Here is a 19,087-nt window from a genome sequence, read left to right on the forward strand (position 1 = left end):
TATGAACAGCTGGGCGCCCACGTCCGGCCGCGGCCTGAACCCTGTGAGCAAGCCGCGAAGCCGCCACCCCCACCCCCACCCCCAACACCCGCCCGCCGCCCCCCCCCCGCGGGGCAACGGCCGCGCACGCGCCCCCGCGGCGGCGGCAGGGCGACACGGCCCCGCCCCCTCGCCCTCGCGGCGCGCGCGCGCGAGGGGGTGGGGCGGGGCGGGCGCGCGTGACGGCGTTGCGGAGGGAGCGCGAGACGAGACGATCCCGGAAGTGCGGGGCTGCGGCGGCCCGGGCAGGCGAAAGGCAGCGCGGAGCGGCCGGGCCGGGGCAGCTGGACCCAAACAGCAACAGCAGCAAGGCAGCGCGTGACCGGGAGTAACGGCGGCCGCCGCCCGCCCGCCATGACGAACTTTATCTCGGTGCAGCTGAAGAAGGCCTCGGAGGTGGACTTGAGCAAGCCGCTGAGCAAGTTCATTCAGCAGAGCTACCCCAGCGGGGACGCGCAGGCCGAGCACTGCCGGGCGGCCGAGGAGCTCAGCAAGCTGCGCAAGAGCGCGCTGGGCCGCCCGCTCGACAAGCACGAGAGCTCGCTGGAGACGCTCCTGAGGTGCGGGGGAGGGAGCGGCGGGCCTCCAACGGCCGGCGCGCGCCTGCGGGCCCCCTCCCCCAGCCCCTCCCCGGCTTCCGGGAGGAGCGCGCGGGGGGGGGGGGGGGGGGGGAAGGGGCGGGCGCGCGCGCACCTCCTCCCCGTCTAGGTGCCCTGCGCGAGCGGAGGGCCGTGTGGGCGGGGCCGCGGCAGGTGTGGGCGGGGCCGCGGCAGGTGTGGGCGGGGCCGCGGCAGGTGTGGGCGGGGCCGCGGCAGGTGTGGGCAGCCGCCGTTCCCGCGGGCGGCGGCGGCGGGCCGTTCCCGCGGGCGTCCTGCCGCGCCGCTGCCCCTATACGGCACGGCTCGGCTTGGCTCGGCTGCGTGGTGTCGTGCGGTGCCCTGGGATGACAGTGCAGGGCGAGCAATATGGTAGTTTGGCAAAGACGCGTTTCCTCTTTGCCCGTTTGTAACATGCCACTTGTTGTTGGGTCTGGGTAGTAGTTGCTGACTGCTCTCAGAAAACAGCAGATGTGTCATCTCTTTCAGCATGACATCTTCACATGATCTGTCATTGTTGTCACGTTTCTCATCACGTTTCTTCCCCCCCGTCTTATTTTGCTTCTTCTAAGTTGTTTTCTTTGTTTAGTAACTTCGTACTGCTTTTTCGAAGCTACAATCTCATTTATAACTTAGCAGACTATTATCAGAAGGTTTTATTATCAGAAGGTTTAGCGATGCCTTTGTTATGCAGGCTTCTTGCGAGTCAGATGAGCAAAAGATAAATTTGTACCTTCCTCCTAGTAAACTGCGTAAAGACTGCTTGTATCACCCGCTCCATCATCTACAGAAGCACTCACTTTTTTTTCCATCTCTACAACGTTTGCAAATTGCAATATTGACTTGCTGTATTAAGTCAGTTTCCATTGTCTTTCCATTTTTTTAAATATTGAGAACATTTTAAGCCCATTTACTTCTAGCTCCGTACTCAAAAAATTCATTTGGATTAATTAATTAAAATTAATTGAGTACTATATACGTACTTTTATTTGCAAATTTGGGATTCAGTATCTCTGATGCCAGAATGTGATTTTGTTAAAACTCTTGATTTTTGACACAGAAGCACCTTGTTTTTTTATTAAAAAAAAGTAAAGAGTGAAGATATTTTCTGGCTCAGGGAGAAACGATGTCTGTAAATGTGACAGATCTCTGAAATATTATCATGGACCAATTGATGTTCACTGTTACATTCTGTGCTTTTAAAATAAATAAAAAGAAGAAATGGGAAAGATAGAAGTGACAGCCTATAAAGAAAGCAAGTTAATGATTTTTTTTTGAGCTTATCAACCCTTCACTGGGTGTTTGGACTCTAAAACCTATGACTGTACTATAAAGCATAATGATCAGTATCTCTGTAGTTTCCTGTTCTATTCCTGTTTATTTCTTTGCATGCTTTTGAAGGTCAGGGAAAATTATGACAATCTGAACTAAAAGACTGACTTTGCTAGCTGAGCTAAAAGGCATGGTATTATCTTCTCTCTAAATGCCAAAACATTGGCATTTAGCTTTGTTTTTTTAATGGTGCCCACTGGATTTCTAGTTCATTTCTTTCTGAAATACCTGTTTGGCCTAGGCACATAGTCATGTGGCTTCACTTTATCTAACAGCATTTGCCTGCCAAAGGAAGTCCTTTTTTCATCGCTTCAGATCAGGCCTTTCTTTTATGCCAGCTCTGGAAGGTAGCTAACCCACCAAAAGATGTAAGTGGCTCCCCTTAGGTGAGCAACTTGAATGAGTTCAGCGCAAGGTCAGGTGAACCTCAGAGCTGTCAGAAAAGAGGATACAAAGAGCATGGCTGAAAGCCAAAGGGACTGAATGGGACCTCACTTCTTATGCTAGTAGGTCATTAAATTAATTCAAGCCATAGTGTGCAACTTCAGATTGCACAGATTTTTCTCTCTGAATAAAGAAGGGAAAGTGCTTGCAATTGCATGATTACTAAGTTTCCTTTGCAGTTATTTCCATATGCAGAGAAGCGCTAAGGTGAACAGATCTGTCTTCACTGCTTTTGATCAGTGCACAGGACTTGAGCTTCCCAGGTGCTGTGATAGTAGTTGAAGTTAAATGTGTGAACAAGAGATGGTGTCCCTGTACCACAGATACTGCATTGTGGAGTTCTCTAATAAATCACCTGCATTTAACATGATACCATTTGAGAATGTCTCTCTGCTCCCTTTATAGCAGGAATGAGATATAGTGAAGGTCTGAATTAACTGTAAATTCAGAATTAATTACTAAAATCTTTTTTATGATGTTTATTTCATAGTACTTCACAGTCTTATGAGCAGAAATACAGAAAAGAATTGGGCTTAAATGCATTTAAAAAAGAACATAAATCTGTCAAATGTACATTTTCTCTTTTCTGTAAGAAAAGTTATGAATGATGTTTTTCCTGTCTGACCATTTGTATTCATTACAGATACTAGAAAGTAAGTTTTGTTCTTGTTCTGTAAAATGTAGTTACTTTGGAAATCAGCCTGCCTGCCTGCTCAAAGGCTCAGATGGAAGTGCCTGCTAAGCTTATCATTACCATTACTACTCCTTCAATTTCTGGTACTTTTCTGTTGCTATTTAACAGTCGTGCTAAGTCTTAAGTACTATTATAGCAAGATTTTAGTTAAATTTGGAGCTTAAATGTACCATGTCTAAAACTTTGGTTAGTGAATAGGTAAGGTTGGAAGAGCTATTTATAATATGTATACTCTTTGCATGCATTTATTTTTTTCATGGCTTTTTATATGCCACGCCTAGTAGAGTGCTGTAGACTGTTTAACCTCTAAGAAATTAGCGATTAATCTGCTGCTAATTAATCTATGATTTCCCAGTATTTTAGAATCTTTAAGAGCCTCATTTTGCTGAGTAATTACTGTAGAATTTGATTTGTTTTGTATAAGAAATGTACTTTGTTGCAGCCTTATTACCTAGGCAAACGTGGAACAGTAAAGCCATGAAAATGTAGGATATGCTAGTATTTAACCAATGAACACAACTGCTTTTATAGTTTTCCCAGTTACATGGTGCTCCAGCTTCACTTTTTAATGGGAACAATCTGCTTTAAAACTTTGTTTTGTGAGAATTTTAGTGCTCGAAGGCAAAGTAGACTGTAGGTGAACTCAGTGCAGATGTTTCTCCTTAAATTCTGTATCTTGTCATACCAAATCTGATTTTTTTTTTGTAGTATAATTATATCTTCAAGAATTTCCTTGCTTCCTCTTTTAATACTAAAGATAACCAGGACTCAATATCTTTTTTTTCTGAAGGGATAGGGTGGTGGAATGAGTTTAAGCAGTTTAATTTTGCTAACAACTCTTGTAGTTTTTTTCTAAAATGAAAGATGGGGAAGTGTGGATTTATTCTGAATGGTCAAATTCTCTGTGGGCTGAAGGTTGCAGTTCTGGCTTACAGCTGTGAGTTCAGTACTACAATGCTTATCTAAAAGGAGTGAAGGCAGATCCTTGGTATCTTTCATGTCCTTTTGAAGGAGATTTTTCTTCATGGCTCTTTGAGGGAGGAACAGGATTTGAGGTTTTTTATGCATAAAGCATATACTTGTATTTTAATTAAATTATAATTAAAACCTTGACTTCCAAATCATTTGACTGCTGTAACTCATTTTTATTAAGCATTGAGTGTGTGATGTCACCTTTACTGAAAGCAAGCTGTACTTCAAGAACTACATCGGCATTGCTGTCATCTGTTCTTCCTTTCACTGATGTATCTGGAACTCATGCAGTTTATATATTTATTTATTTTTATTTAATTAATAATTTGGCACAGCTTTTGTTGTTTCCCTGCTCTCTCATTTGTGTTGTGTGGCAATGTCCATTCTTCTCTCTATACTCAATAGTTAGTTTTCTGTAAATTTTGTTTTAAATAACACTCTTTCTATGTGTACCCTCGTCCTTCAGTGTAGGACTAACTTGTGTATCAAATAAACAGACTTTGAAAGAAAAAGGTATTCTATCTTTGTACAACTTCAGCTTTACTTTCTGTGCTGCTCGGTTTACATGGTTATGTGTAATATTTTCATTTACCATTTACATCAATGTTTAGTTACTGTTAAGCAAAACTAAATGATTTTATGCTTTTGGGGGCCTGTAGAGGTTTAAGGAGCTTCTAAAATCTTGAACAGCATTTCAAGTTCATTAATAAAAAGAAATGTCCTTACGTGCTTACACTAATAAAAAGGTAACTTAAGTACTTCCGTTTTCTTTTTTTCTTTTTCTTTTATTTTTTTTTTAAGTCCCAATGATATGGTAATGTGCATGTTTGGGAAAAACTTTTTTTTAATGTTTCTGTGGATAAAGAATAGCCTGTTTGCAAACTGCCAATATTTATGTGCACCTGGCTTTGGATCTTGCCTGTACCCTAATGGTGGATGAGGACTAGGTAGTCATGAATGTAGGAAGACAGCCTGGCTTTACTGGTGACTTTTGGTTGACAAACTAAATTGGGACAGGAGGAGGCAGTATGGGAAGTTTTGTTTTCTGTATTGTCCTGCATGAGAAAGATTGTGCTGAGATCAGCGACAGACAATGAAGGAAGACTTGAAATGATCTTCAGTATTGTTAGTTAGTGAACTAATTCTTGCACTGCTTGCATTAATCTGCATCAGTGAAAACAATCAGGAAATGGAAAAAAAAAAACACGAGTGTGGTGGTGTGATAAATTGGATCAAACTTACCGATGAGAGCATCAACATGCAAAGCTGAATTTACTTGATTACAAAAAGGGTACTTTTGTACTGCTTGTTTATAGATCAGGCTTAGATGTAAGGTCATTTGAGAAGATGCAATAGAAAAGAACATAGCACTTAAAAAAATAAAAAAAAGTTATGTACTTTCAAAGTATGACTAGCTATTGAAAGAAAATTGGTGAAAATGGAAGAATCATCTACAAAAAGTACACACTTTTTTTTAACTAGTATTTTTAATGTGCTCACTTCATAAAGTTTGAAAGAAATACTCGTGTTATCATGTAGTTTAAAGTTATCAGATTCTGAGACATGCCAATATTTTGTTTTGAAAAACAGCTTTAACTTGTAGAAAAAGTCTTTCAGTGTAGGTGTATTTGAAATCTGAATTTGTAATGACCACTTCTGTTGTAGCAATCAAAATGCTGAAATATGACAAGCTAGAGTACAGATTCATGGTTTCATGTAGACAATGAAAACAAAATATATTAATAACTTTAAAACCCACATTAAATACCTCTTTTTCTTTTCAAGCTATACCTTTCACATACTTGGTAGTTTGTTAAAAGTAAAAGTTAATCTTGGTGTACTACTGTCACAGTAAACCTCTGCAGACTGTTGTCTTTTTTCTGGAACAATTTCTTTTAACTCACATATTAGTAGAAGACCTTCCACAGGGTTCCTATTTCAGATTGTTGTAGCTTTTGATAGTATGTTGTATCTTGAAAATTGCAGTAGGACAGTTCAAGTAGGACAAGTTGAAGTATATATTAAAAACAGGTAAAATTCAGTGAAGAATATGCTAACGGCTATTTTAATGTTGCATCTGACCTTTTCAAACGCTTTCTGAATTTTTAAACGTTAACATTTATTGTCAGAGTAGTACAGGCTTTGCGTATCTGCTTTATTTCTAGATCAGTAGTGATTATTATTTAACAAGACAATTTAAGGAAACAGGAACAACGTGTGCCGAGCTTAGCGCGCTGATTGTGAAACTTGCTGCCAACAACACGTTTTGAAGGTTGGGAGTGTGAACGGTTAAAAGAAATTTGACCGTTGTAACGTCACATGTGATACATGACAGTAGTATACCAAGATTAACTTTTAACAAACCACCAAGCATGTGGTATGTATGGCCATATGACAGGTGCTGCAGGAATGGTATAGGAAATGGGGCTCCACGTCTTACCTTTCCCGGCAGCTGGCAGCATAAAGGTTTTCTGTTCTGGGCAAACCTCGAACTGCAGATTGTTGCCTGGCTAAGTTGTGTGAGGGGCTATGCTACGCTTGCCGTCTTTCTGATGTTCTTTCCTAAAAGGCTTCTGTTGTGAGTAGGCAAATATTGATGTAAAAAAACTTTTGTTTTTAATTGACTGTGACTGCTGTGATGTACTGTAACGAAAAACTAAGTTTACAAGTAAAGAGTTTTATCGGGGTGAGACTCTTCAGTTGCTATTGTACAAGGCAAATGGCATCTATTTCAAAGATACTGAAGTTGAAACAGATCCTACTCCCCTACAATTTCCAACTCATAATAATCAGATCAAGAGTGTGTAGTATAGCTTAATACTAGTTAAATGCTGTATATGATTTCTTTTTGCAACATGGTTTAATGTCTAATGTATGCTTTGTCTCACTGCACGCATTTGTGTGTATAGACTCCTTTGCATGATATTCTTTTCTAATCCACCCTCTGTCTGAAAGTGGAATGGGTCAGTTTAGCCTGTGATACTCTTTTGCTTCTGACTGAGGCAGGGATTCAGTGTTGTCTTTCACCTTCACAGGCTATCTCCCTTTGAACCTGCACAGTTTCTGTCAGTGTCCTGCAGCTCCCCAGGGGATTTTCCATGGCTGTGAATGAGCCCTATAACTTGTGTGGGCCATTTCTGTGCCCTCTTCCTTCTCTGCCAATATAAGAAACAAAGCCCCACAACTTGGTTTGTCTCAAAGGGTGCTTTCCTTTTTTTTTTTTTTTTTTTTTAAAAAAAAAAAATTAAAAATTATTTATTTTTCTTTGTTTAGATACTATGATCAGCTGTGTTCTATTGAACCAAAGTTTCCATTCTCTGAAAATCAGGTAAGAAGATACATCAAACTGTTAAAATATATGTTGTTAAACTGTAGTGATCATAGTCTGGCATTTAAGATATATGACAAGTCTGTATCTAATCTACTAAGCAGTACTTCTCTTGGGCAAGACATTTAATCTCTTTGAGCCTTACTTTCCTAATCTCTGGCTATTTTCAGTGTATAGCCACACATAATCTACACTGAGACCTCACCTCTAGTGGTTGTAATTGCCTTCATTTTACAGATGCCAGAACATAGCCTGAGAAAAGTTTAGACTTTGGTTGACAATCTCTGTAGTCCGTTTCAGAAGGAACTGCATTTTGCTGGAAGATTCTCTTTAACACTCCTTTTTCCAGGGAAAAGTCTGTTTTATGCTATATTATAGAGGCTTTTAAAAACATAATTTTTATGGGGAAAAAACCTCACTAGTGGTGGATGGAATATGATCTTCTGTTCTTGAGGTAGAACAGATGTTTTATTCATAGTAGCTAACAGATTATGTCCACTGAAGAGTTTGCCATGTTAATTCTGTCTCTGTACCTACAAATTACATAAAATTTTCTGTAGGCATTGTATTTGTTAAGTTTATTTCTACCATCTTTCTTTAGCTTAACCTTTTTCCTCAGCTGGAAACTAGAATAGATATTTAAGTCTCTAGGAGGAAAAAAATATGTTTTCTTTGGAGGTGTTTACAAATAGGACAGAATTTCCAGTTCTCTCTTAACCAAAACATAAAGTTATGATTAAAAATATGTTTATCTCGGGGACTTACATGCAGAGGTAAGGGAGTGGTTTTGTTCACGCTCATTTGAGTTTTGTATGTAGCTGCGTTAACTTATAGCCAAGAACTCACTTGGATTTTCAGTGTGTAAATGTTTTGACATGGTTATCTACAAACCTTGAGACATGGAGAACTGGCAAACTTTAGGAGTAAGGTTCGAAAATCATCTTCCCTTAGGTGGAACAATTTATAATAGTCAATGTAATGAAAAAGCTGGTGACTGGAACTTCTTGAAGCAGGTTGGCTGCTAGAAGAAAACATTAGCAAACAGTGCTGTGGGCCTGTCTCTTTCTTAAGTTATTCTCCTCTGCCATTTTTAAAATGAGGTTTTTTTTGTTTTGTTTTGGTTTGGTTTTTTTGTGGGCAGATAGCAGTTGCCTACAATCAGTTTGATCACCTGAAAAAAGAATCAAATTGTGGAACTTCAAAGCAGATTCTGTACAATATTCGTATTGTCTTTGAATATACATGCTGAGATAATAGCATAAAACACACGTGCTTTCTCCTTCCTGAATATGTTTCCTGTCAGTGCTCCTATTGAATTCACTTTTAATGTGCGTATCATAAAAAAATGTATTACAAAGCAGTTTCAGGTAGTAATTTGGAACAGTGGAAACTGCCTGTTTGGGCGGGTTACTTCAACTGTGAGCATACCTGAGTGTCAGACTTCTTGGGGGAAGAGTGTCTACATCTTGCTTCTTGAAAGGCTTTGGAGCAAATTAACAGGAAGGAGAAAACAGAAGCAAATCTTTATGTAGCCTTTCAGTGATCTCTTGAAATTCTTGGAATGTTTATTTTTGTTACAGGTGAACTAAATATTTTACTTAATTAGAATAACAAAGGATAAATACATGAATTTGGGACATTTTTTGCATGTTCTGTATTTAATAAATAAATACCTTTTTTTCATAACTTTCAGATCTGTGTAACATTTACATGGAAAGATGCCTTTGATAAAGGATCACTTTTTGGAGGATCTGTCAAACTGGGTAAGTGATTACAGTGAAAGTGCAAGTAATAAAGGTGGATTTGAGAATATTGTTATATAGCTAATGGGAATGGTGAGTAGTCTTTCTAGTGCTTTCAATATAGGTTTAGAATGAATTCAGCTATATTAGTAACAGATTAATGGCTTCAACGTCGGTAATGAATGAATAGATACTATTCTAAAAATTTCTATAAAATTTAATTAGCTATTTAACATCAGTTTTCTGAAGACATAAATATATATGCAGTCTGATAATAGTTGTGCTAATGGAGATTACTGCTTCTCAAAATTGTTCTGAAATACTCAAGTATTAAGTTCTAATATTAGGTTTTTGTTAACCTAGCTCTTTTTAATTGAATAAGATCCTCTTGGAATGTGCTTGTATGAGTGTGAGCAAGTTCCTTAAAGAAAAAGGGCAGTAATGGCTAGTTGACTTGAATAACGTACTCTGACATCATGTTTTGTTTCAGAAGAGAATAGATGGATTTGCCTATGCCCTAAAATGATATTCTTACCATTTCTTTTTAAAACACTTCCGTATGCATTTGAATGGTATCAAGAAAAAGCAATTTATACTGGTTTCCTGCAAGCAAAAGGAGTTTGATTCTATGCTATATTTTAGTACTATAGAAACAATCCTGCACTGCAAATTCAGGACCATTAAATGGGTTTGGAACGCTTGCCCACAGAGAAAATAAGACAAAATACTTTTGAAGTGAGGAGCTGATCGGTGGTGTATCATCATTCACAGTGTTTCTGATGTTCATCATGGCTAGCATTGTAAGACAGTCATTGCAATTTTGAAGTATTAGACAAAGCCTGAAAATCTTAGTCTTTTTTTTTAAGAAGGATTTTTTGGTATTAGTTTGTAGTGGTGTCCCATGTAGAATTTTCTGTTAGCCACTACTGAAAGTCATTGTAACTTTACATGTTCTAGGTATACCGGCTATAGTTGCACTGTGCAAACTGTATGCTTAATAAGACACCACATTTCTATGTGTAAGCAAATGCTGCACACTGCTTTATTTTCTAATTATTCTAGAGAATTCTTCTCAATAATCAGGCACCTTCCTGAAGATGCTGGTTTTATCCTTAGAATTTGATTGGTTCTGACTTTTATTGTGCTAGCATTTCATGTTAAATGAACTTGTTTCATAATAAGGCTCAGAATACTTAATTAGGACTTGAACATAGTCTGTAAATCACCATAGACACTTAATTATATGAGAAGAACCATCAGTAATCATAATGTTGGTAATTACCCTGAGAATTTGAGTACATGTGATGTTACAGCAGCTTGAGAATACTTGTTTGTCTGCAGGTTAATTATATAGTAGTCTGGGAGGCAGATGGCCAGAGATTTACACAACAGTCCGTGTGAAAAATCAAAGAAATTTGTAACTGAGATGAGTAATGCTCAGTTAAGAAGCAGTGGAATAAAATTCATTTTGGAACTTTAGAATCAGTGGAAAGAAATAATAAGAGTCTTTCCATATATATTTGTAGAGTGTTGTATTGCAGATATTCAGATGCTGCTCTCCAGATGAAGTATGACATATATGTATCTTTTTATATGTATAAAAATATATGTATATTTTTATCTCAGATCAGAATTATCAGTGAGGTTTCTAAGTGCAAAGGAAGGTTTTCAGCTATTGAAGAGAGAAAATTTCTGTTGACTTGTGAATGTGAAGTGATCCTTTCTCCAAATGGAAATTAAACACCAAGCTCCTTTGACTTTCATGGGGGCAAGATCCAGGGATCTGAGTTAGGAATTTTGAGTCCTGCAGCGGTAGCAAACTGGCTGCTTGAAAAGTGCCAAGTTCATAGCCTGACATATAATCTGAAATATGTTCGTTTAAGTCAGTAGGAAGAGCTATAAACAGAAGAGACTGAGGAAGAGCTACACTGCTGTTCAGCTGTTCTTGCTGTGGTAAATCATATTTGAGATCCAATTTGGAGGATAAAATAATTCTGAGTATAAGATAGTTTTATACTTTGGAAATTTTGAAGTCTTTTTTTAAAATTTTATTATTACTGTTTTTTTTAGAAAAATTCTGAAAAACTTCAGAGAGATCATCTAAATGAATAATGAATAATATACAGTGACTGTGTAAACTGAACTTATTTTACTCAAGGAATGAAATTGGGGGAAAATTGTCTGATTTCAGGCTACTTGCCTGAAAATTTAGTGCATGTCAGGGATTGCTGACATAGAGATTTCAGAGATGAGTCAAATAAATATGTAACTGTATAAAGATGATGGATGTTAGAATAAAACAAATGCGTCCCTTCAGTATCTTTATGTTTTAAGGATGTAAGTTACACCTATTGTAGCTGGGTTTGTGAAGTTGAAATTTCAATAGTTTAGTTTTCTGTGTTGTTCAAGATGAGTGTCTGGACATTTTAAAAAAGGAACCAATACCTGCAGTGTTAGATTTTCCAACACTTGCATAGGGGCAATAATTTTCCTAAGGAAATTAATAGATTCAAAATGGTTGATGCTCAGATATTACTGTTTCTAGAAGTGTAAGCTCCATCCTCTGGAGCAATGAAGAACTACAGGAATTGAGTCTGCACAGGCCACACAATTCTCTAATGAGCATGTTTTATTTAAGTAAATCTTTTTATAGATTTGTATAAATGTACTTATATTACAGTACATTTATAACCAGGGTATAACCAAGATGCTTGTCAGTATTTGCAGTCTTAAACAATAGCTTTGAGATGTGGAGACTTCCTTGCATTTCAGTAGATGGTAACATAGGGGATTCAAAAAACCTTTGCCCTAAGAGAGAGAGGGGTAGTTAATCTCATCAAAGATACAGTGAGAGCATGTAAGTGGGCAGTTATTGCAGAGTGATTAAGTCACGTGAATTCATGTTTCAGATTATCCTTCAGTTGTGTGTGTCTTCAGGAGCCAAAAACTGCACTGTAGTTGAAAAGGCTTTCGGATTATTTCTGCTACTGCTTTTATACTTTTAACAGTCTGTGTAGTTCCTCATTTTGAAACATTTTTGTGAAAGGACTGTTAGATGATGTTCAGGCTGCAGGATTGAGAGAATTTTGACTTTAAAAGTATGAAACTTGGCTTGAAACTGTTGATGTCTTTAACTACAGATATTAGTGATGGCTCATCTGTAGGAGGCTAGAGTACTCAAGATTATTTTCTTAAAACTGTCTCTCTTGATTGCAGCTCTGGCAAGTTTGGGGTATGAGAAGACCTGTGTTTTGTTCAACTGTGGAGCATTAGCAAGCCAAATTGCAGCAGAACAGAATCTAGATAATGACGAAGGACTGAAAGCTGCAGCTAAACACTATCAGGTACAGGAGCTTCCTGCTTGTGCTCTGGAATTCAGAATTATTAATCTTAGAACATCAAATAAGTATCTCAGTTTTACAACCACATATATATATTATTTTATATATTATTTCTCTTCATTATCAAGATGGGTTGGGTTACTATAGGTTCCTTACCCATATTTATGTACTGGTTTGAAGGACTCCATTCCATGACAGATTTTTTTCCCCCCCGCCAAGCCCATGGCAATTAACCACCTTCATCTCAAGATTTAATACTTTTTCACTAATTTTGGTCTTGTCGTGTTATGCAGTAAAAGTCTCTTTCATTCTTCTTGGTAGCATGTGTTAAATTTTCCTTGTTCTTTTATGCCTTTAGGTATAACTAATACACGTTTAGTTACAGTGAGCCTTGTTTAAAAGATGTTTTAAGTGTAGATAGTTTCAAGAACAAGATGTCACAAGGAATTGGTTTTCATGGTTAAAGAATAGAGGGTACACCATACACAGACCTCCCCCCCACACCTTGTTTAAAATGATACTGTACTTTAAAGAGGAAAAATCTGCTTAGGAACAGGAAGGATAATATTTTTCTTTTATTTAGTTTGCAAGTGGTGCTTTCCAACACATTAAAGACACTGTCTTATCAGCGTTGAATCGAGAACCTACAGTGGACATCTCTCCAGACACAGTTGGAACTCTCAGCCTTATTATGTTGGCTCAAGCCCAAGAAGTGTTTTTCTTGAAAGCTACAAGAGGTATATCTCAATTTTTAGCTCTGATGTTTTATGTGCTTGTTAAAACTTCCACAAAAGGTTACAAGTATTTTAAGCTACCAGGAGCTTTCAAAGGGCCTTTCAAAAGGTCATTCTTTGCCTTTACTGATTTTTCTTAAGTTCAAGTCATTAAAAACAAACCGCAGAATTTGTCTAATGTTCATTTGACACTACAGTTGTCACATTTGCATTTTCTCTTTGAGTCCAAGAACATTAGTCTTTATCTTTACAAAGGATTTTGTTGCATTTTTTTAATCTTTCTCCCTTGAGATCAGAAGACCTGTTCTCCCAACAGAACAGAAACTACTAGAAATGGTGCATAGAGTTTTACCATTACTCCCCTCCTCCTCTATCTGGGAAGTTATTTCATGAGAATTTGGAAAGATATGATTGTGCTCAGAAAAAAGGGAATTTCCTAAGAGTTTAAAGGAAAAGAAATACCTTCTGTTCCATTACTCCTATTCTTACAGAGAGGGGATGTCTTTGACCCACTCTGAGAATGCCCAGTTTACCACAAAAAGTCAAATTCTGCAGGCAAAACAAAGGATTATATCCCTAGCTGCTAAAAGCTGATTGTGAAATGCTGATTTAGAGGCTGCATATTTTCATACAGCTGTTGAAGAACATACTCTTCAAAGAAAAATATTCCTGAGAAAGAATACTGTTTTCAGTATGGGATCTTCACTCTTTGTTTTCCTGCTCTTCTGCTTGTGTTTACAAGAAGTTATACATCTAAAACTTCAAATATCCCAAAGCAGAACTAAGTACATAAGGGTTAAATGTGCCTCCCTCCCTCCTTCGCCCTCCCTTTCCCCCTGAAACTAAAGTTTGGAATATAAAGGAGGAAGATAGTGGTTACCTTAATTAGGATGATTTTTCCATTCACAAGGAAGATTTCTGGACTGTTTTAGCTTTACTGCATTTAGGAGAATCTCAACAACAAACTACTGTTGTAGGCCAGGACAGTCTATTTGGCAGCCTTACCTGGTATTTCTAATAGAAAGAAAGTTACTTACAACTAATTGAAAGAAAGCAAAGGTGCTCAGCAAAAAACAAATTGATTGGTCAAATCTCACTCCATTGCAAGACTCAGATCAGCTCTTTTTCCATTTCTGAGCCTTTCTTAATGTAGTCTTTAAATGCATCTTTAATGCGATAAATGTTCTCTGTTCCATCTCTAGAATTGCATTGTAGCTATAGTATTTTAAAGAGATGTGAGTAAAAATTAAAGCCTGTAGTGGTAGACCCCACAGTCCACGTGGACAAAGGATTCTCAGTCATTTCCTTTGTCTTCTATTGGAAATGTGGTTAATGTGACAATATTTTATTTTTTTCTTAGAGCCCATTCCCTATGAAGGAAGATGCAACTACCACACAATAGATGGGGCTAGAAAGGCTTAATTCCTGTTTTGGCTTTATTAAATATTTAGTGCACTGGAAAAAAATGCACTTACTTTTCTCCTTTTCTTTCTCCTTTTCTTTCTCCTTTTCTTTCTCCTTTTCTTTCTCCTTTTCTTTCTCCTTTTCTTTCTCCTTTTCTTTCTCCTTTTCTTTCTCCTTTTCTTTCTCCTTTTCTTTCTCCTTTTCTTTCTCCTTTTCTTTCTCCTTTTCTTTCTCCTTTTCTTTCTCCTTTTCTTTCTCCTTTTCTTTCTCCTTTTCTTTCTCCTTTTCTTTCTCCTTTTCTTTCTCCTTTTCTTTCTCCTTTTCTTTCTCCTTTTCTTTCTCCTTTTCTTTCTCCTTTTCTTTCTCCTTTTCTTTCTCCTTTTCTTTCTCCTTTTCTTTCTCCTTTTCTTTCTCCTTTTCTTTCTCCTTTTCTTTCTCCTTTTCTTTCTCCTTTTCTTTCTCCTTTTCTTTCTCCTTTTCTTTCTCCTTTTCTTTCTCCTTTTCTTTCTCCTTTTCTTTCTCCTTTTCTTTCTCCTTTTCTTTCTCCTTTTCTTTCTCCTTTTCTTTCTCCTTTTCTTTCTCCTTTTCTTTCTCCTTTTCTTTCTCCTTTTCTTTCTCCTTTTCTTTCTCCTTTTCTTTCTCCTTTTCTTTCTCCTTTTCTTTCTCCTTTTCTTGTTGATAGATCACATGGTCATATTAGCTCCTGTTCTACTGGGTCTGACGTATCTTAAATGCATTTACATCACAGAATTTAATATTAAACATCATGCCTCTCGCCTGAAGTTCACAGGTGTGTGTGAGCTAGAATGAGTAGCCCGTTTGGCTATTCTTTTGATTTTATTTTAGTGGTTAAGGCTCTGTAGACCTTTCCCTTCTTCCCAACATTAGTGCTTATCAATCTGGCAGTACATGAAAATCGCCTAGATCGAAGGATACTTATCTGTAAAGGCAGCTATTCAGGGTAGATGGTTGACGTTCGTATTGCTCGCCTTCTCTTTGATGGTTGAATTGCTAGTGCAGGCCAGAGGTGATTATAAAAGGAGATCAAGATAGATACAGTATGTTCCTATCTTAACAGCTTTGGCTTCTGGAATAGGCTCAGGAGATGAGGCAAAGAATGCTGCTGTGCAGCTCTGATACGAAGATGTGGAGAGCACTTGGAAGAACTATGATTACAGATACTTGGGAATGGTGTTTCTCTTCTCATTGAAAGCCGCTGAGGTGTGGGCTACCGTGTTTTAGAAACAGTCCTTTCTACCCCCCTCCACCACTGCAAATTTTTGAGAATCCTGACATTAAGCTGGATTAGGGAGTGGATCCTGCTGAAAATTAACTTTTTTGTTTTGCTTTGTTGGCTGGATTCAGCTGAATTCTTCGATTATGGCTGTACAAATGCCTGTGCCAGCCCATGGGAGGGGCTGGGAACACACTGCCGAGGGGAGAATGTGGCTGCTGCTTTCATTGGCAGCCTGCCCTGGGTATGAGAGGAGCTTCACCCCTAATCCTGCATAAATGCAAGCAGCTGCCGAAAGATTCCTCTTACAACTGACCGAACCTGCAGCTTCATGACTAAAGTAGAAAGTCTGGAAACTGCAGCTAGATATTGAGAGGGAAAAATGGGATCCCATCCTTGAGCTATAATGCGAAACTATATGATTAAAATGCTGTTGTTGCTGCTTCAGGTTGAAATAATTTGTGTTGACTTGTAAAAGCTGATGTTAATCATATTTGTTCTTTTTTTTTTTTTTCCCCAGATAAAATGAAAGATGGTATCATAGCTAAACTAGCTAATCAAGCTGCAGATTATTATGGTGACGCTTACAAACAATGTCAATATAAAGATACTTTGCCTAAGGTTAGTAACCCTTACGGAAATAGTCTGAGACCTGCTATTACAATGAATAGCTGTCATTTACAATGTACTTGATGAAATATACTTAAGATGGTGTATTTCAGAAAAGTTGACTGTTACATCCAAGGGGAATAAACCAGTAATTTGAAAAGTAGTGAAGAACATAAAGAAATGGATTGGGGCTTTTTTTAAAAGCTTTTTGTTTGTTTGTTTGTTTGTTTGTTTCCTTTTAGTAGGTAAAATCTTATTACATGAAATGTGTGTAATTGCAACACATTAAAGTTAACTTGGAATGTTTAAGATATATTTAGGGATGCCTTCTTATTTAATGCATTACTAAATATTTCTAACACTTTCTAATGGGGTTTAATTGGCTTCTAGTATCAAAGTTTTTATGCAAAATTGGCTATCTTGGTGACAGCATGAGTGTAGAGGTATTGATCACCAGCCTGTTAATGAAAAACATTACTGGAAGTTAGCATGTCCTTTCTCCTTCTGCCTACTTTCTCCTTTTCCTCTACCCTGAAATAAACTTGATATTTTTAAAGTATCTCAGCTCAGGCTTGACTCTCATTTGGATATTGTTGGTTTTGGAAGCTGCAGAAAGACTTCTATGCTCTTTCAGTGTATAGAATGTAAGGATTATTTTAAAACTGAGCCTCTGAGGAAGGCTGTATTATGTTCAAGTAAAAATAGTATGCATTTTTTTATTTTAAGTAACAAATTAAACGTCCTTAATTCCTGTAGCCCAATCACAGACTTACACAGACTTACACACACACATTTTTGTGTGTGTGTGTGTGTATAAAAACTTTTTCAAAGTTAATTTGATATTTTATTTGGTTGTGCATTTGATAGATTCTTTGTGTGTGTGTTTCACAAATTCTGTGGTGTTTTACAGATTGGGCTAATTTCACATTTAGGTATTACAGTAGTAATTATTTTGTGAGAGGTGATGAGGTGCAATAAAGCCATTACTTTGTGGATTGTTTTAAGTCATAGATCTGATTGCTGTTCCAGTTACACAGTAATCTGATGGCTGATTATTTGAAAGAAAACAGTAAGTTGGCTGGTTCCTTGAGTTAACACTAGTTCTGAGAGCCGGTATGTGTTTAGGAGTGTGAAATAGAAGTTTACTTCATATGTCAGACTCTAGTTGTAAGGCCTCTCCAGTTGATCTTTCAAATTAGTCCTCTTTTTTCATCTCTGTGGGCAGCAAGGTTGCACCAATGTGAAGAAGCAGGAGTTCATATATTCAGATCTTAAAAAAATCACTCTACTTTTCCAGTGCTTTTCCTTGATTTAAGACATAAAACACTAAGGCCAAATCCTTGCTCAAAGACCATGCCTATGCTGTGGGCTGCAGTAAGGTTTTCTTCATGTCTTGATTGGTACTTCTTTGAAGATAAGTGCATTTATATATAAAATCTAAAAAAAAGCTTTTTAATTAGTTCTCAATATTGATTGGTCCTCTTTATTTGCTCCTTTTTTCATAATTTTAGAGTTACTTTCTTGATAGGTCTGCTGATATCTTTTTTTTTTCTCTCTTCTTTTCCTTCCCCTTCCTTTTAAGAACATTTTGTCTGGGGGACATTTGGGTGTGTTCTTGCAGCTGTCCTTTCTAGTATATGCATGCATTTCTAATCTTTGAAGTAAATGTTGTGACTTCGTGGCTTGAGTGTAAATTGTAGTTCATCTAAGATACTGACCAATTTAAGAATTTTGCAGCAACAGATCAAAAACAAAATCAGTGGATTCAATCCATGCGAAGTCACATGGTCTCTGACATTTACATCTAATGTTTTAACCTATCTAAACCATTAATTGGGTGATTCTAATTTCCTTTTCTTCTTCCTTTTTCTTCCTGCATCCCATGTTGTCTGTGGTGGTTTATGTGGTTGGACTTTCCCTGGTCAGTATTTTTATTTCCAGGAGGTGTTTCCTGTTCTGGCTGCAAAGCACTGCATTATGCAGGCCAATGCAGAATACCATCAATCTATCCTGGCAAAACAGCAGAAGAAATTTGGTGAAGAAATTGGGAGGTTACAGGTAGGTAATTTGTATACTTCCCCCTTTCCCCTCCCTCCCCCCCATATGGGTAAACTTTAAATGCTATTTTTTAAAAGTTAACTCAGAGTTGTTATATTCAAATAACTAAGAGTGAAACATACATACTTAAAAAGCTCTGAGTGTGTTTATTACGTGAATCAAATTATTTGCAGCTGCAAAGATAAGTATCTCTAACTTCTATAAGAATGTATTTTAGTCATTTTGGGCAGTTTGATGTCACTTGACATGTTACATTTCATGTGCTTCCTATATTGGTTGTCTAATTTAGGATTTGTTAATAGAATTTTTATGGGTTATTATAAAATTACTTACAAAAATTTATCTGGTCTGTACCTAACTCTTTTCCTGCAATCTTTGATGTAAACTTGAATGATTCAAAAAACATACAAGCAATTAGATTTTTGGTATTTAAATTTTGTTGCCATTACATTTTGTTTCCAAGGGACTTGAGTATTGGTGTTGTAACACCTAAGGCCTTTTCATATTTACAGTATACTAGAGAAGAAAATTTGGCTAAAAGGAACTGCTTTTTTCAAGTC

The 19,087-nt window shown here is 37.6% G+C and overlaps 1 protein-coding gene across 2 annotated transcripts in view; it reads left to right on the top strand.

Annotated features, from left to right (window-relative positions):
- The first annotated feature begins 247 nt into the window (after window positions 1-247).
- Window positions 248-19,087, top strand: part of PDCD6IP (programmed cell death 6 interacting protein) — a 32,415-nt gene continuing 13,575 nt past the window's right edge. Inside the window, exons 1-7 of one of the 2 annotated variants that reach the window (XM_062569492.1) lie at window positions 248-599; window positions 7,351-7,405; window positions 9,099-9,168; window positions 12,364-12,491; window positions 13,072-13,225; window positions 16,381-16,481; window positions 18,396-18,527. In XM_062569492.1, coding sequence (XP_062425476.1) covers window positions 394-599; window positions 7,351-7,405; window positions 9,099-9,168; window positions 12,364-12,491; window positions 13,072-13,225; window positions 16,381-16,481; window positions 18,396-18,527 — 846 coding nt within the window. In that variant the 5' untranslated portion in view covers window positions 248-393. The remainder of the gene's footprint in view (window positions 600-7,350; window positions 7,406-9,098; window positions 9,169-12,363; window positions 12,492-13,071; window positions 13,226-16,380; window positions 16,482-18,395; window positions 18,528-19,087) is intronic. The other variant, XM_062569493.1, reaches the window with a different exon arrangement.

Source organism: Rhea pennata, chromosome 2 (genome assembly GCF_028389875.1).
Source record: "Rhea pennata isolate bPtePen1 chromosome 2, bPtePen1.pri, whole genome shotgun sequence".
Taxonomy (NCBI): domain Eukaryota; kingdom Metazoa; phylum Chordata; class Aves; order Rheiformes; family Rheidae; genus Rhea; species Rhea pennata.